This window comes from Jaculus jaculus, chromosome 1, assembly GCF_020740685.1.
Source record: "Jaculus jaculus isolate mJacJac1 chromosome 1, mJacJac1.mat.Y.cur, whole genome shotgun sequence".
NCBI classification, from domain to species: Eukaryota; Metazoa; Chordata; class Mammalia; order Rodentia; family Dipodidae; genus Jaculus; species Jaculus jaculus.
The window spans coordinates 244,835,552-244,849,237 of record NC_059102.1 but is presented as its reverse complement, the minus strand read 5'-3'; the positions used below and the strand labels follow the sequence as shown (position 1 = coordinate 244,849,237).

At 52.5% G+C, this 13,686-nt stretch overlaps 1 protein-coding gene across 1 annotated transcript in view; it reads right to left on the bottom strand.

Annotated features, from left to right (window-relative positions):
- Cacna1s (calcium voltage-gated channel subunit alpha1 S) overlaps positions 1-13,686 on the bottom strand; it is a 70,532-nt gene that overhangs the window by 22,542 nt on the left and 34,304 nt on the right. Inside the window, exons 14-24 of the mRNA XM_004661550.2 lie at positions 13,273-13,387; positions 12,127-12,220; positions 11,530-11,599; positions 8,997-9,129; positions 7,619-7,748; positions 7,189-7,248; positions 3,604-3,710; positions 3,081-3,168; positions 2,711-2,818; positions 478-530; positions 63-209 (exon numbers count right to left, since the gene is read on the bottom strand). Coding sequence (XP_004661607.2) covers positions 63-209; positions 478-530; positions 2,711-2,818; positions 3,081-3,168; positions 3,604-3,710; positions 7,189-7,248; positions 7,619-7,748; positions 8,997-9,129; positions 11,530-11,599; positions 12,127-12,220; positions 13,273-13,387 — 1,105 coding nt within the window. The remainder of the gene's footprint in view (positions 1-62; positions 210-477; positions 531-2,710; positions 2,819-3,080; positions 3,169-3,603; positions 3,711-7,188; positions 7,249-7,618; positions 7,749-8,996; positions 9,130-11,529; positions 11,600-12,126; positions 12,221-13,272; positions 13,388-13,686) is intronic.

Sequence of the window (13,686 nt, the reverse complement as noted above, 5' to 3'; positions counted from 1 at the left end):
CTGGTGCCCTGGCACCATCCCAACGGTGCCTGTGGGGGACCCGGATTCCAGCCCTCACTCACTGAGGCCATCCCTCGAAGGTGGAGACTGTGAAGAGCGACATCATGGCCGAGAGCACGTTGTCAAAATGGAAGTCATTGTGTGTCCACTGGCGGCGACGCAGCTCTATCTGCGTGGGGTCGTCATCCTTGTACACATAGTAGTAACCCCTGACACAGGGAGGCTCAGTCACTCCGAAGCATGGCTGAGGGGTCTCCACCCCACCCAGATCCTCTGGGCCCCAGCCAGGGAGCGTGCCAGGGAAATGAAGACCCACAGCTGGGACCAGGACAGCCCTGGGCACTCCCCAATCCACCCCAAATTGGGGGGAGGGGGCGGTGCCATGAACAGGTCTCCCAGTTCTCAGCCTGAAGGCCACCGTACCCCTCACCTGGGGCCCCCTCCCTCGCGAGCCCTCCCATTCTGAGCTCCAAGTACCTGCACTCTTCCTCGGTCATCTTAGACAAGTCATTGCAGCTGAAGAGCTTCCCCTGCAGCCGGGAGCGGGAGGGAGACACGAGTCACGCAAACAGGACAGAAAGTGGGCGCTGGAGGTGTATGGGGAGAGGGAGAAAAGAGAGCAGGCTGCCTGGAGTTGGGGGGGGGGAGCCTCTCTCCTCTTGCTCTGAAGTCAGAGCCGCCACGTACAACCACACAGCTCCTCCACTGCTTCTTACACAGCCTGACTGCTACCAAGGCTGGGAAAGTAGGGTGTCCCATGGGTATTTGTGGATGCTCACAGTCAGACCTGAGGGGGCACAGATGCAAGTGCAGGCTGACCCTGTTTCACTGAAAGTTGTGTAACCTAGCCCCCTACCTTTCTGCTGCCCCTCCCCCCCGCTTGGTCTCCCTATTGTACAAGGAAAAGGGTTTGCCCTATGCCACCTTCCTTCTGCTCGTGGGTGGCCCCTGGGGCTGCTGGGCAGGGCTCTGACAGCTCAACTTCTCTTCACAGTTGCACAGGGGTCCTAGCATGCACCCCACAGGGTCTGAGCTTCCCCAAACTGACTTGAGCAGGAGCACATTCCCACTCTGTCTATGTCACGTATTGGATACTCGCAAAACATTTTGTTTGTTAGGTCTGAAATCTATGGATTCTGGTCCAGCTCCTGGGAAGACAATGTCTCAGTCAAGGACACTGGCCTAGCTGAAGGCTCCACTGTCCTCCCCCGGGCAGGGTGGTACTATTCCTGGGTTGCCGTAGCAGAAAGTGGCAGGGAGGCAGGGGACAATAGGGACGGCCACTAAGCAGTCTCCCGGGACCTGGAAACCAGCACCTGAATAATTTAACATGGAAAGCCAAGCAAGGACGTGGAGTCTAATGACAAGCTCCCAACATACAGTGCCATGTGAAGGGGCAGTTGTGCTAGATTGCTCATAGTACTGGGTAGGCAGCAACTTAGGGCTTTGGGGGAGACTAGAGCACAGACATGAGGTGTCAAAGGGCCGTCCTCTTGCCTGGAAGGAACATGGGAACCAAAGGAAGGGTGGTTCCTGATGGGTTTACCTTCAGGACATGTGTTGGTGGGCTTCTGTGTGCCAGGCCCTGAGTAAGTGCCACGGTACTTTGCCCTCAGCAGGATTTTGTGGCCGCAGGCTTGATAGATGAGGAGGCTATGAGGTGAGCATCCCTTCCTAGGTGCAGCTGGCTGGCAGAATGCCCAGGCACTGTGAGTATTGTGGCTCCTCTAGGACAGTGACCAATAGAAGGACCCATCCTCCTGAGGGGCCTCAAGGAGGACTACCCTGACTACTTTCCTCAAAGCCTGTTCCCTATTCTCAGAGAGGGTCATGGGTTTGCCTTGTGATTCCCTCAAGCCCAGCAGAGGCCTTGGCTCATGTACAGAGAAAATGTTTTCTATATATCGGTTGGTTGAATGAATGAATGATGATGAAATGATACCATCGCCTGTTTAACACTGCCCGAAGTTACATCATGACGACTTTAAAAGGGCATGCTTTGGGGGCGGGAGTGGACTGATTGGGTCATGGCACGGCAGCAAGGGTGGTTGCGGTGTGCTCAGGTGTCAAGGTTCTTGACCTACAGATGACTGAAAGCAAGAGGTATTCAGACATCAGAGTTCTAGGCTGGAGAGATGGTTTAGTGCTTAAGGTGCTTGCCTACGAAGCCTAAGGACCCATGTTTGACTCTCCAAATCCCACATCAGCCAGACACACAAAGGTGAGGCAAGAACAAGGTCACCTGTGCCCACTAGGTGGCATAAGCGCCGGGGGTTCAATGGCAGTGGCTGAGACCCTGGTGCGCCCATTCAGTGGGAGGAAAGTCCTAAAGAGGAGCTGAATAACTGTTCTCCCAGGGAAGTAGGAGTAGGGTAAAGTCAGCTCTGGAGATGAAATGAAGGACAGATGCCCCCTGAGGCTCCTGGTGGTGACCTGGGTGATGCCAGATATCCCAGCCAGGACCACGGGCTGCAGTGAAGGAGAGGAGATAGGGTGAGGCTGGGGGGGGGGGTGTTGTAGGCAGGGTGGGAAGAGGTAGGTGAGGTGCTAAGGGGGCCTGGAGGAAAAAAGCAGACATACTAACAATGGCGGTCACCCAGCCAGAGGCCAGTGATGGGCATCACCTAGGGAGAAGTAGTGGCTTTTGCCATGGCCTGCAAAATGACCCCGGGTGAGACAGGGAGGGGCTGCCGGGTGAACAGGACCTCACCTTGAAGAGCTGGACTCCTATGCAGGCGAATATAAACTGCAGCAGGGTGGTGACCAGCACGATGTTCCCAATGGTGCGGATGGCCACGAACACACACTGCACCACGTGCTGCAGGTGGCATGCAGGTAGGGAACGGTGGGTGGGAGCCAGGTTTATCCCATCCCACCCCATTGTCCCAGCCAAGGGAACCCCAGGAACAGAAGATTTGCTGCCTCTCAGCAGAATGAGATTCAGAGGGAAGCCAGGCTGACCTGCCCCTTGCTCACCCCCACATGTGGACAAGATGGGCCTCTGGGCTGAAGCTCTGGAGTCAGGATGGCATCCCTCCCCCACACCTCACCCCCGAGGCCCTGCATGGCCCCTCTTTTACCTTCAACCCTTTGGCCCTGTTGATGGCTCGCAGCGGGCGCAGGACCCTCAGCACCCTCAGGATCTTTACCACGGAGATGGCACTGGACCTGCAGGAGGCGAGCAGCCAGTGGAAGGCGGACTCTACCACCTCCTGCCTGGATGTCTGTGTGTGGGGCTCCCCTTCCCCCAGGGTGAAGGTATTCCCTGCTCAGAGGTAGGGCTCATAGTGGCTGCTTTCCTCTCTGTGGATATTGGTTCCCTCTCTCCCATCACACCAGGGATAGCCAAAGCTGGGTTCTGTGCTCCCCCCCCCCCCCGCCATAGGGTAGAGGGATGCTTCTCTTCTTTGCCTCCCCTCCCAGTCTCCAGGACAAGGCTCTGACCATTTGGCCCTGTCACTTTAGGGCCACCCAGTGATGTCTCCATCCACAGCCCTAAGGCACCCAGCCACCCAAGTCATCCACAGTGGGAGGATGGTGCTCCTGCTCTGAGGCCCTGAGCACAAGGTACCCATGCACCAGCTGGCCCCTGGCACTGCTCACTCAAGTCCCATGGAGATGAGGGACACGGCCACCACCACCAAGTCCAAGATGTTGAAGTAATTGCGGCAGAAGGAGCCCTTGTGCAGAAAGGCGCCATAGGTCGTCATCTGAGGAGAGAGGCAGCATTTGGGGGGAGTAGGCTTATCCTCCCTAGAGAGGGGCTTCCCACCTCAAAGTGTTCAGGAGACCCCCACTGAGACAAGCAGCCCATCGGGGCTCTCATGTCACCCAACTCCCTGCCATGCGCAGGGTGTTCTTGCTGCCCTCTGTTCCAGGTGAGGCAGACGTTGTCCGCTGAAAAGGAGTCCTTTTCTTCTGATACTTTAGTGCACCCATACTCCTCGATGGAGGCCCAGAGCGGGAAGCCCTGGCCCTCTCCCCCCAGCCCTGAGGGGCAGGCTGGAAGTTCTCCCTTTTCAAGAAGTCCCTTCGGAACTTGGAGAGATAGCCCAACGGGGAAGGCGCTTGCCTGCAAAGCCTAACAACCCGGAGTCGATTCTCCAGTACCCATGGAAAGCCAGGTGTACAAAGTGTCCCAGGCATCTGGAGTTTGTTTGTAGTGGCTGGAGGCCTTGGCATGCCCATTCTCTTTTACTCTCTCTCTCTCTTTCTCTGATTACAAATAAATAAACAGAAAAATAATTTGAAATAAAAAAGTCCCTTCTGCCCAGGGCCCGAGGTGGCAGGACTCCAGATCTTTGCCAGATCCCTGGACAACCCCCTTTCCCTCTGCATCCCTTGCCAGCCCCACCTGCTGCTCCCCTCTCTGTTTTTCTTTGGTTCTCAGATAATCTCCAGGCCCTATGCACAAATACACTTCCTTAAATTCTCACTGGGTGGAGGCTTCCCCTGCCACTCAAGGTCCTGTGGGACTCTGTCTCATCTTGCCCTCCCAGGCCCGGTTCCCAGGTTTCCCTGTATGTGTGGCACATCCCTGTCTAAGGCTGCATTCTCATCTCCCCGAGCGTGTCCCCAGGTCTTCTCACAAAGCTTTTGCCTTCCTGGACTTCCCTAGCCATCTTTCCTCAATGAGGCCCTGCGTGACGTCAAGGTCTAAATCCAGTGTCCTGACTGTGAAGTCCTCCTTAACCTTGGGGCAGCGGCCACCTCCCTCTGCTCCACGCGTTCAGTCGCCAAGGCCTTGCAAAGGGGCCTCCTCTGCTTTGCTCTGGTCTGCTCTCTGCTCCCCTCATTGTTGAACTGAAGTCCCACACTACTGGGTTCCAATCAAGGATGGGACCTGCTTCTGCTTCTCAGAGCCCCTCCAACTGGGACTGCCCAGGCCCATTGTGCCCACCTCATGAATGGATAAAGAGGGCCATGCTATGAAACCCAAGCAAAGGCAACAGTCAAAGCTTCAGATGGGTACTTTGTTTTATACCTTAGTCAATAACACAAGACCCCTTTCTTCTATTTATTTATATTTATTTATTTTGAGGTAGGGTCTCACTCTAGCCCAGGCTGACTTGGAATTCACTCTGTATTTTCAGGGTGGCCTCGAACTCATGATGATCCTCCTACCTCTGCCTCCCGAGTGCTGGGATTAAAGGCATGCACCACCATGCCAGGCTTTCTTTTTTTATTTTTGAGAGAGAGAGAGAGAGGCAGAGAGAATGGGAGCACCAGGACCTTCAGCCTACTGGAATGGACTCCAGATGCATGCGCCCCCTTGTGCGCATGTGCAACATTGCACACTTGCATCACTGTGCGTCTGGCTATGTGGGACTTGTAGATATGAACATGAGTTCTTAGCCTTCGCAGGCAAGTGCCTTAACCACTAAGCCATCTCTCTAGCCCCCAAGACCCCTTTCTATACAAACTTGCATGGTAACTTAGGTTGATGGAAGCTCCCAAACCAAAAGTTTTCCTAAACCTTTAAAACGTATTGTTATCTATTTGCAAGGAGAGATAGATGATAGATAAATAGTAGATAGATAGATAGATAGATAGATAGATAGATAGATAGATAGATGAAAGAATATGGGTGCACAGGGTCTCTGGCCCCTGCAAACAAACTCCAGATGCACCACTTTGTGCATCTGGCTTACATGGGTACTGGCGAATCAAATTTGGGTCCTTATGCATTATAGGCAAGAACCTTAACCTGCTAAGCCATCTCTCCAGCCCAAGATTCCCTAAACTTTTTGTGTGTATATGTTTGTTTGTTTTTTTTTCCAAGTTAGGGTCTTGCTCTAGTCTAGAATTCACTCTGTAGTCTCAGGCTGGCCTCAAACTCATAGCAATCCTTTTACCTCTGCCTCCTAAGTGCTGGGATTAAAGGTGTGTGCCACCATGCCTGGTGAGATTCCTTAAACTTTTTTAAAAAGTATTTTTATTTATTGTAATAGAGAAAGAGAGAGAGAGGGAGGGAGGGAGAATGGGCACACCAGGGCCTCCATCCACTGCAAACAAGCTCCAGATGCATGTGCCACCATATGCATCTGGCTTATGTGGGTCCTGGGGAATAGAACTGAGGACCTTTGGCTTTGCAGGCAAACGTCTTAACTGCTAAGCAATCTCTCCAGCTCCCTTAAACTTTATTTTTAGTTTGAGAGTGACAGACAGACACGGAAAGAGGCAGATAGACAGAGAGTGAGTGGGTGCACCAGAGCCTCCAGCCACTGCAAATTAACTCCAGACACAAGCGCCACCTTGTGCATCTGGCTTACATGGGTACTGCGGAATTGAGCCTCAAAGTGGGGTCGTTAGGCTCGACAGGCAAGTGCTTAACCACTAAACCATCTCTCCAGTCCCCCCTTAAACTTTTTAAAAAATATTTTATTTTTATTTATTTATTTGAGAGATACAGAAATAGGCAGGCGGAGAGGGAGGGAGAGAATGGGTGCACCAGGGCCTCCAGCCACTGCAAACAAACTCCAGATGTGTGTACCTCTTTGTGCACCTGGCTTATGTGGGTCCTGGAGAGTCGAACCTGGGTCCTTTGGCTTTGTAGGCAAGCGCCTTAACCACTAAGCCATCTCTCCAGCCTCTCCTTAAACTTTTAATAACAACTTTTGAAAAGCTGAAGGAGCAATGTCATTAGTCCAGAATTTATATGGCTGAACAAGGTGTGGCCTTAGCAGCCCTCACCCCAAAGCCAGGGCACAGTCCCAAACCTCTAGTGCATTACAGTCCATAGCATGCAATACAGAGTACAGCAGCTTTGGCCATGCTAGTGGCTGAGGCTATGGGATTCACTCGGGGACACTCCACATGGTCCCTTCTCTGGTGTCTTTTGGAAGCCAAGCCCTAGCCAAGTTCTCAAAATGATGGTCTGGGGAGAAATCTCAGCTCCTCACATGTACTTTTAGGTTAATTGTGTCTTCCATAGAAGATGCTGGGCTCTTCTGAGAAGTGACCAGAGCAGGGTTGTACGTCGTATCTCCAGCCTCCCACCCAGCCGCTTGCGCTGCAAACCTGTATAGCCTGCTGGATCCCATGTCTTTCCCGCAACTCTCCACCTCCTTCTTGATTTTCTCTCATCCCTTAGCAGAGTCTCTGATCAAGTCAGTGTATTACGTCAGCGCCACCTCAGCCCAGAGAAGCTCTACCTCCAGGACTGTCTGTTCTACAGCCTTCACTCACCTTGAGGACAATCTCCACAGTGAAGACAGAGGTGAATACGATGTCAAAATACCCCAGGATCTAGGGATGGAACACAGGAGGAGCAGCCCGTGAGTGAAGGGATGGGAAAACAATGGTACCACCATGACGACCATCGTCAAACACCTTTATCACCACCACCACCCTCATCACCACTGTCTAGCGTCTTAATCACCACCACATCATCACCACCATTTAGAGCAAGTCAGAGCCTGTCTCACTCCTGTTGTCATAGCACTGTCCAGAAATGGGGTACCGGACAGTCCTGGCATCTCCAGGAATTTAAACTCTAAGAAACGCTGATGCTTATGTCCATATAGAGGATGCAACTGAACTTGGCCCCATGGTAGAGTGGCCAAGCCTGGAGTGGAGAAGGGGTGCTGAGCCAGCAGATGCGGGGGGCTGCCATCACCTGATTCCTCATGGACTCGGCCCGGATGGGGTCCTCGGCCGCCAGTGCAGCGCTGCTCAGCAGGATGAAGAGGAGGATGAAATTGGTGAACCAAGTGGCATTGACGATGCGGTGACAGAAGACACGGATCCTGTGGGGCAAGGGAGAGGGATGGGAGCTGTGAGCTTCTGCAAGCTCAGGCCCCAGCGGCCTCTGTTCCAAACAGGGACATTGGATCCATTTCCTGTCCTCTGTCCTCAGGTCAAGGGATAGTATAACCTTGCATCTGCATGGTTCTTGGGTGGATATGCAGGGGCTTGCTCCCCATTTTGTTCCTTCAGTCTTACTCCCATCATCCAACTGAGCCCTTGCACCACTTGTCCCCTCTTTCAGTGACCATCACCCTGAGGTTTCTCCAGCACAGGATGGAACAGGCTGATCGCCTTTTCTGAAGCAGATATGAAACTCCATAAAGTCCACAGTCTGTTTAGTTTTAAAGTTGAAGATTATAAAGCTAATTAAAACTAAAGATTTTGGGCTGGAGAGATGGCTTAGCAGTTAAGACACTTGCCTGAGAAGCCTAAGGACCAAGGTTCAATTCCTCAGTACTCACCTAATCCAGGTGGCACATGCATCTGGAATTCATTTTGCAGGAGCTGGAGGCCCTGGCACACCCATTCTCTCTCTCTCTCCCTCCCTCTCTCTCCATACATACATACATACATACATATATGTATATATATATAATTTGTCTCTCTTTCTCAAATAAATAAGATAAATAAATAAAAAACTACAGCTTTCCCCAGCTTTCATCTTTTTGCACTGTATGAAAATGCTGTAAGAAAGAAATCAATAATCATGGTCCCTCTTAGGTGTAAGTAAGATAAGAATTAAAAGCATTACTTCTTCCAGAAATACTAGCATTTTATTTTATTATTAAAGTCTTTTTATGTGTCATTTATTTATTTGAGAGGGAGAGAGAGAGAGAATGGGCACACCAGGGCCTCCAGCCACTGCAAACACACTCCAGACACATGGCGCCCCCTTGTGCATCTGGCTTACGGGATCCTGGAGAATCGAACCTGGGTCCTTTGGCTTTGCAGGCAAACGCCTTAACCACTAAGCCATTTTTCCAGCCCTCAAGTTTATTTTTTTAATGGTACTGTGGATTAAGACCAGTGCCTCATGCACACTGGGCAAGCATGCTACCGTGGAATCTACCCAAGTCCAGTACTTGCATTTTAGTCAGAACACAAGATCATATAAGCTGAAGTGATGAGCTTCATTCACATAGTGTAATGGCAGGTGGGGAGTATCAAGAGAAGGTCTTTGCAGGGCAGGCAGCGCTATCTCTGAGAGCGCCTCCGTCACTCCACACAGCGGCGAGCGCACCACTTACTTATTGGTGGGGCTAAAGATGAAGAAGGAGCTGGCTTCTGGAATGGGCACTGCCTTCTCTTTCAACTGCAGCTCTGCCAAGGGGCGTGGTCGGGGGCTCACTGGGATCTCAGGCTCGTCTTCCTCGTCATCTCCTATGGAGAAAGACACAGAGAAATTAGGGGTGGGTGTTTTCCAAGACCCTTGGTTTTTGCATTCGGAGCCTTTAAGGAGTCCATGAAGCTAGAAAACAAAGCCTCGGGGCACTAGGTGATGGTAGGGTCTAGCTTGGGCCTTGCATAGAGCAGACATGAGCTCAGAAGACTCAGAACCCTCTGGCCAGGAACAAGTCCAAAGGGTCGTTGTTGCTGTGTCTTCTGCCTCAAGCATCTCAAACACTAGCTGGGGACGAGGAGGACCTTGCTTCGGGAGACAGGGGCTGTGGTTCTGGCTCTGCCACTCCTCCCTATGGAGCACCAGACAGTAGCTTCTGCATCCCCACTCATGAAACTGAGGAAGGGGAGGAAGGGTGTGGAAAAGCAGACTTTGAGCGCCCCTCCTAGGCTAGGATTCTAAGAATATTTTCAGAGAAACCCCTCTATTGTGAACAAAAAGGAATCAGTATTTCTTGGGCTTTGACCAATCTCCAGGACAGCAGCTGGTGTAGGGTGGAGAGGAAGGCGGAGGGGAAGCGACGGATAGCCCAAGCCCATACCTAAGTATGAGTTCCTCTTGTCCCTCTCCTGGCAGTGCCACCGCTCCACCCTGACATCCTGTCAGAGACCCTGATGGAAGCCAAGAGCTCCCTATATCTCACTCCTGGACATTTTGGGGGTCTTCAAAACCACATCCTCACTCCCCTCCGCTCCTGAGAATTCTGCCCTCTTGCTTATCGTTCCGCTTCCCACCCTGCCTGGATTGCCACAGGCCACTTAATTACAGGCTCATCCTTAGAGTTAGCATCTTGTTTCTCCCTTGTCTGTGACCATTTTGTTAATTTTGTTTCACGTATCTTTTTTCCCCCCCAGTACTGGGGGGCGGGGGGCTCGAACCAAGGTTCCATGCATAGAAGCAAGCACTCGGCCACTGAGTTTTGGCCCCATATCTCAGCCTCCAGAGTAGCTGGGATGACAGGCCTGCATCATGAAGCCCAGTTTGCACACATTTTTGTGTCTTAAGTCGCTTGAAATCAATCTTGAAAAGAAGCTGGATCTAAATGCGTTCAATCACCTTGGTAAGACCTCTCTTCAACCCACCTGCCCTCCACCCTCTGCCTCATTTCTCTTTACCCCTGTCTTTGTGCCACACCTTAGATTTACTACAACCCCCCCCACCTCCCCCCCCAACCCTGCATACCAGCCACTTCCACGTCATAGGTGATAATTAGGCGAGACAGCTCCAAGTGAATTATCCCCGGGATTCCTTTCTGCTAGGCATTGGAGGCACTTTTATCAGCCTTACGTATACCCTTCCCATGTTCCCCCTACTTCGCTTTGCATGTGTTCATTCGTTTAGCTCACTGACTTATGCCTACGTGTGCCAAACACTGCGGCACCCGGAGCACAGAATGGCCCCTTGGAGCCCCGAGTCACGGAGGCCAACAAGCCCAGCAGTGACTGCACAAAGCCATGTGACCCTGTGCTCGTTGTCCTGGTGTGCAGTAGAGCCCAGGAGTGAACGGGGCAGGGGGAGCCGAGAGCTCTTGGGCCCCTCGCTCTTCCAGAGTGCCTTTTGCATTAATGCAGCCTGGTTCTGCTTCCTTCGTGTGTCCCCTGGGTCCAGATGAGTTGGCGCAGGCAGAAGGCAGCAGCCACCGGCGAGGCACACTTAGGAGATGCTTGCTGGGGATCGCTGGCTGGGTCCGTCCTCCCTCCCATGCCACTCTGGTGGACTTTCATGCAATGGTGACTGTGGGTTTATTCCAGACACAGAGGGGGGAGCAATGTACCCTGTCACCACGTGCACAGCTTGGCCCTGCTTTGCATCCATTCTCTGTGGCTGGCAGGGAGGACTCGTGTGCCCGCCAGCTCTGTGTTCTTGGAAAGCTACGCCTTCAGTATTGACACATACAGCTGGAACTCAATAAAAGTAAGTGAAGGGCTGGAGAGATGGCTTAGAGGTTATGTGCTTGCCTGTGAAGCCTAAGGACCTCGGTTCGAGGCTTGATTCCCCAAGACCCACGTAAGCCAGATGCACAAGGTGGCACACGCATCTGGAGTTCATTTGCAGCAGCTGGAGGCCCTGGCGCGCCCATTCTCTCTCTCTCTTTCTGCCTCTTTCTGTCTGTCTGTCGCTCTCAAATAAATAAAAACAAACAACAGTTTTTTTTAAAGTAAGTGAAAACACATGTGGGGTTTCCTACTTTGTGTACGGCAGAGATGGGGAGATTGGCAGATGGCCTATCTGTAAGGCGAAGTGAAAAGCGGATGTCTCCAGGGTCCTGACCTCCAGTGGCAAGGTCCAGGTAGAGGCCACACAAAAGACACCCGGGGAGAGAACTCAGCACAAGCTCATTTCCTTCAGTGCCGGCGCCCTGCGTCAGCCAGGGTCCTCACCTGGGAAGTCAGCTGAGGGGTACGGGTCCTTCACCTCGTTGACATTAGATTCAAACTCATCGATTTTCAGCTGCAGAAAGGAACAATGAAGAAGGTGAGGAAGTAAAGCCTGCTGTTTGCACATGAGGCATTCAGCTTCCTGAACCTTCTCTGCAGCCTGAGGGGATAGCAGGATCTTCTTGCCTTACAAATAAGAGGGCAGGCCCAGTGAGGTAAGGAACCTGTCCAAGCCTCCACGGGGCAAAACCAAGACCTGAGCCCTTCCTTTCTATGCCCTCTGCTTGGTTCTCCATATGAGACTTGAGCTCCTCAGCCAAGATGCCCCCCCACCGTGAGTGAGCCTAGCAAATGTGGGAAGCCAGCTTAGGCCCTTCAGCAGAGCCGTGGACACCATGTGGGCGGGCCGGTAGGATGCCTTCTTGCTCTGCACAAGAAGCTGGGACTTGGAGAAAGTCTGACTCCCAGGTAGAGGGGCCTATGCCTCCCCGCACAGGAGTCCCTGGAGGCATATCCACCAACCCTCCCTCTTACAGAGGGTGTCCTTTCCTGGCAAATAATCATGGTCCCGCCTCCCCTTGTTTTCACACATGCGCTCACCTTAGCGGTGGTGGGGATGCCTTCACCCTTGAGTTTCTGCTCGAGCTTCTTGGCCACTATGGACTTCTCCTCCTCTGTCTTGTCTGGGAGGCCCCTGAGATGGGAAACCAAGGAAAGCTGGGGTACAAGCCCAACTAGAATGGTCTCAGAGATCTGCTTGGCCTGACAACACCCTCAGGAGGATCCCACACCGAGGCTCAGGGAGCTTGGCGGGGGTGGGGGTGAAGCCAGCAGCAATGGCTGTCAAGTGGGAGAGAAAATGGGCCTGGGCAAGACTTTTCTCTGTGGTCAGAGGAGTGACACTTCACTCAGGCCAAAGGCTCACTGGTCAGCCATATTCATTGTTTGTTGATTGGCTTTGTACTTGGTTCCTACAGGATTTCAGAGAAGGGAAGCATAGCAGGTCTAAGACAATTCCAACTCTTTGGAGCTGTCTGATACCATGATGGTCTCTGTAACTTGCTCTTCTCATCTGCCCCCATGGGAATGGCTGTTCCATTCCTGCAAGCAGAGGCAATGGAAGAAGCAAGCCTCCAACTAGAACCCCGTTACCACAGCTGTGATCCTCCAGTGACCACCCACATTGGTACCCCTGAGAACTTGACAGAAATACACAACCTTCATTCCACCCTGGCTCATACCAGCTTAAATCATCTACATTTTACTAGATCTCCAGGTGCCTCATTTGCAGCTTGAATTTCCGTTCCGTTGTTTAGAGGACGAGACTTGCTTCTCCTCCCCCAAGGCCCAAGCACAGAGAGTGACAGGACACATCACAGAGGGACAGACCACAGAACACTGAGAAGTCAAGCCTTACTTCAGAATGCCTGAGGTTCGGCAAAGGCAATGACTTTCTCCAAGAGGCACCATGATTCGGTAGCAGGATTGGGAGGAAAAAAAAAATCCCAGAACCCACCAAGCTTGTCCCTCACATTGACTGAAGCCTGGCTACATGGCCCACTGGCCTCTATCCCTGCCCAAGGAACACCTCACAGGACTTGAGCAGCTCTGGGCAGATGCACTGCTGGCAGAAGCTTGCCCGCTGGAGCAGGTGCCACATGGCCCTTGCTCACGTGGCTCCAGGGAAGACCCGCACCCAGAGCCAGGAGGCCACAGCCACAGCCCAGCCCTCCAGCCCCTTCTCACTTAGACATCTTCCTCCGTTTCCTCTCCTCGGCTTTGGCCTTCTGGGCAGAAGTCAGGCTCTCCGCCTCCGCGAGGTTGTCCACGGCGATAGCCAGGAAGACATTGAGCAGGATGTCTAAGGGTTCGCTAAGGAGCCTTGGGTTGAGGGTGGAGGGCAGCTTGTGGGGCAGAAGTCTTGCCTGCCTGTGTATTTTCAGGCTTTTTTTAAATTATTTTTTTGTTTATTTATTATTTGAGAGTGACAGACAGAGAGAAAGAGGCAGATAGAGAGAGAGAGAATGGGCACGCCAGGGCCTCCAGCCACTGCAGATGAACTCCAGATGCATGAGCCCTCTTGTGCATCTGGCTAATGTGGGTCTTGGGGAATAGAACCAGGGTCCTTAGGTTTCACAGGCAAGCACTTAACCTCTAAGC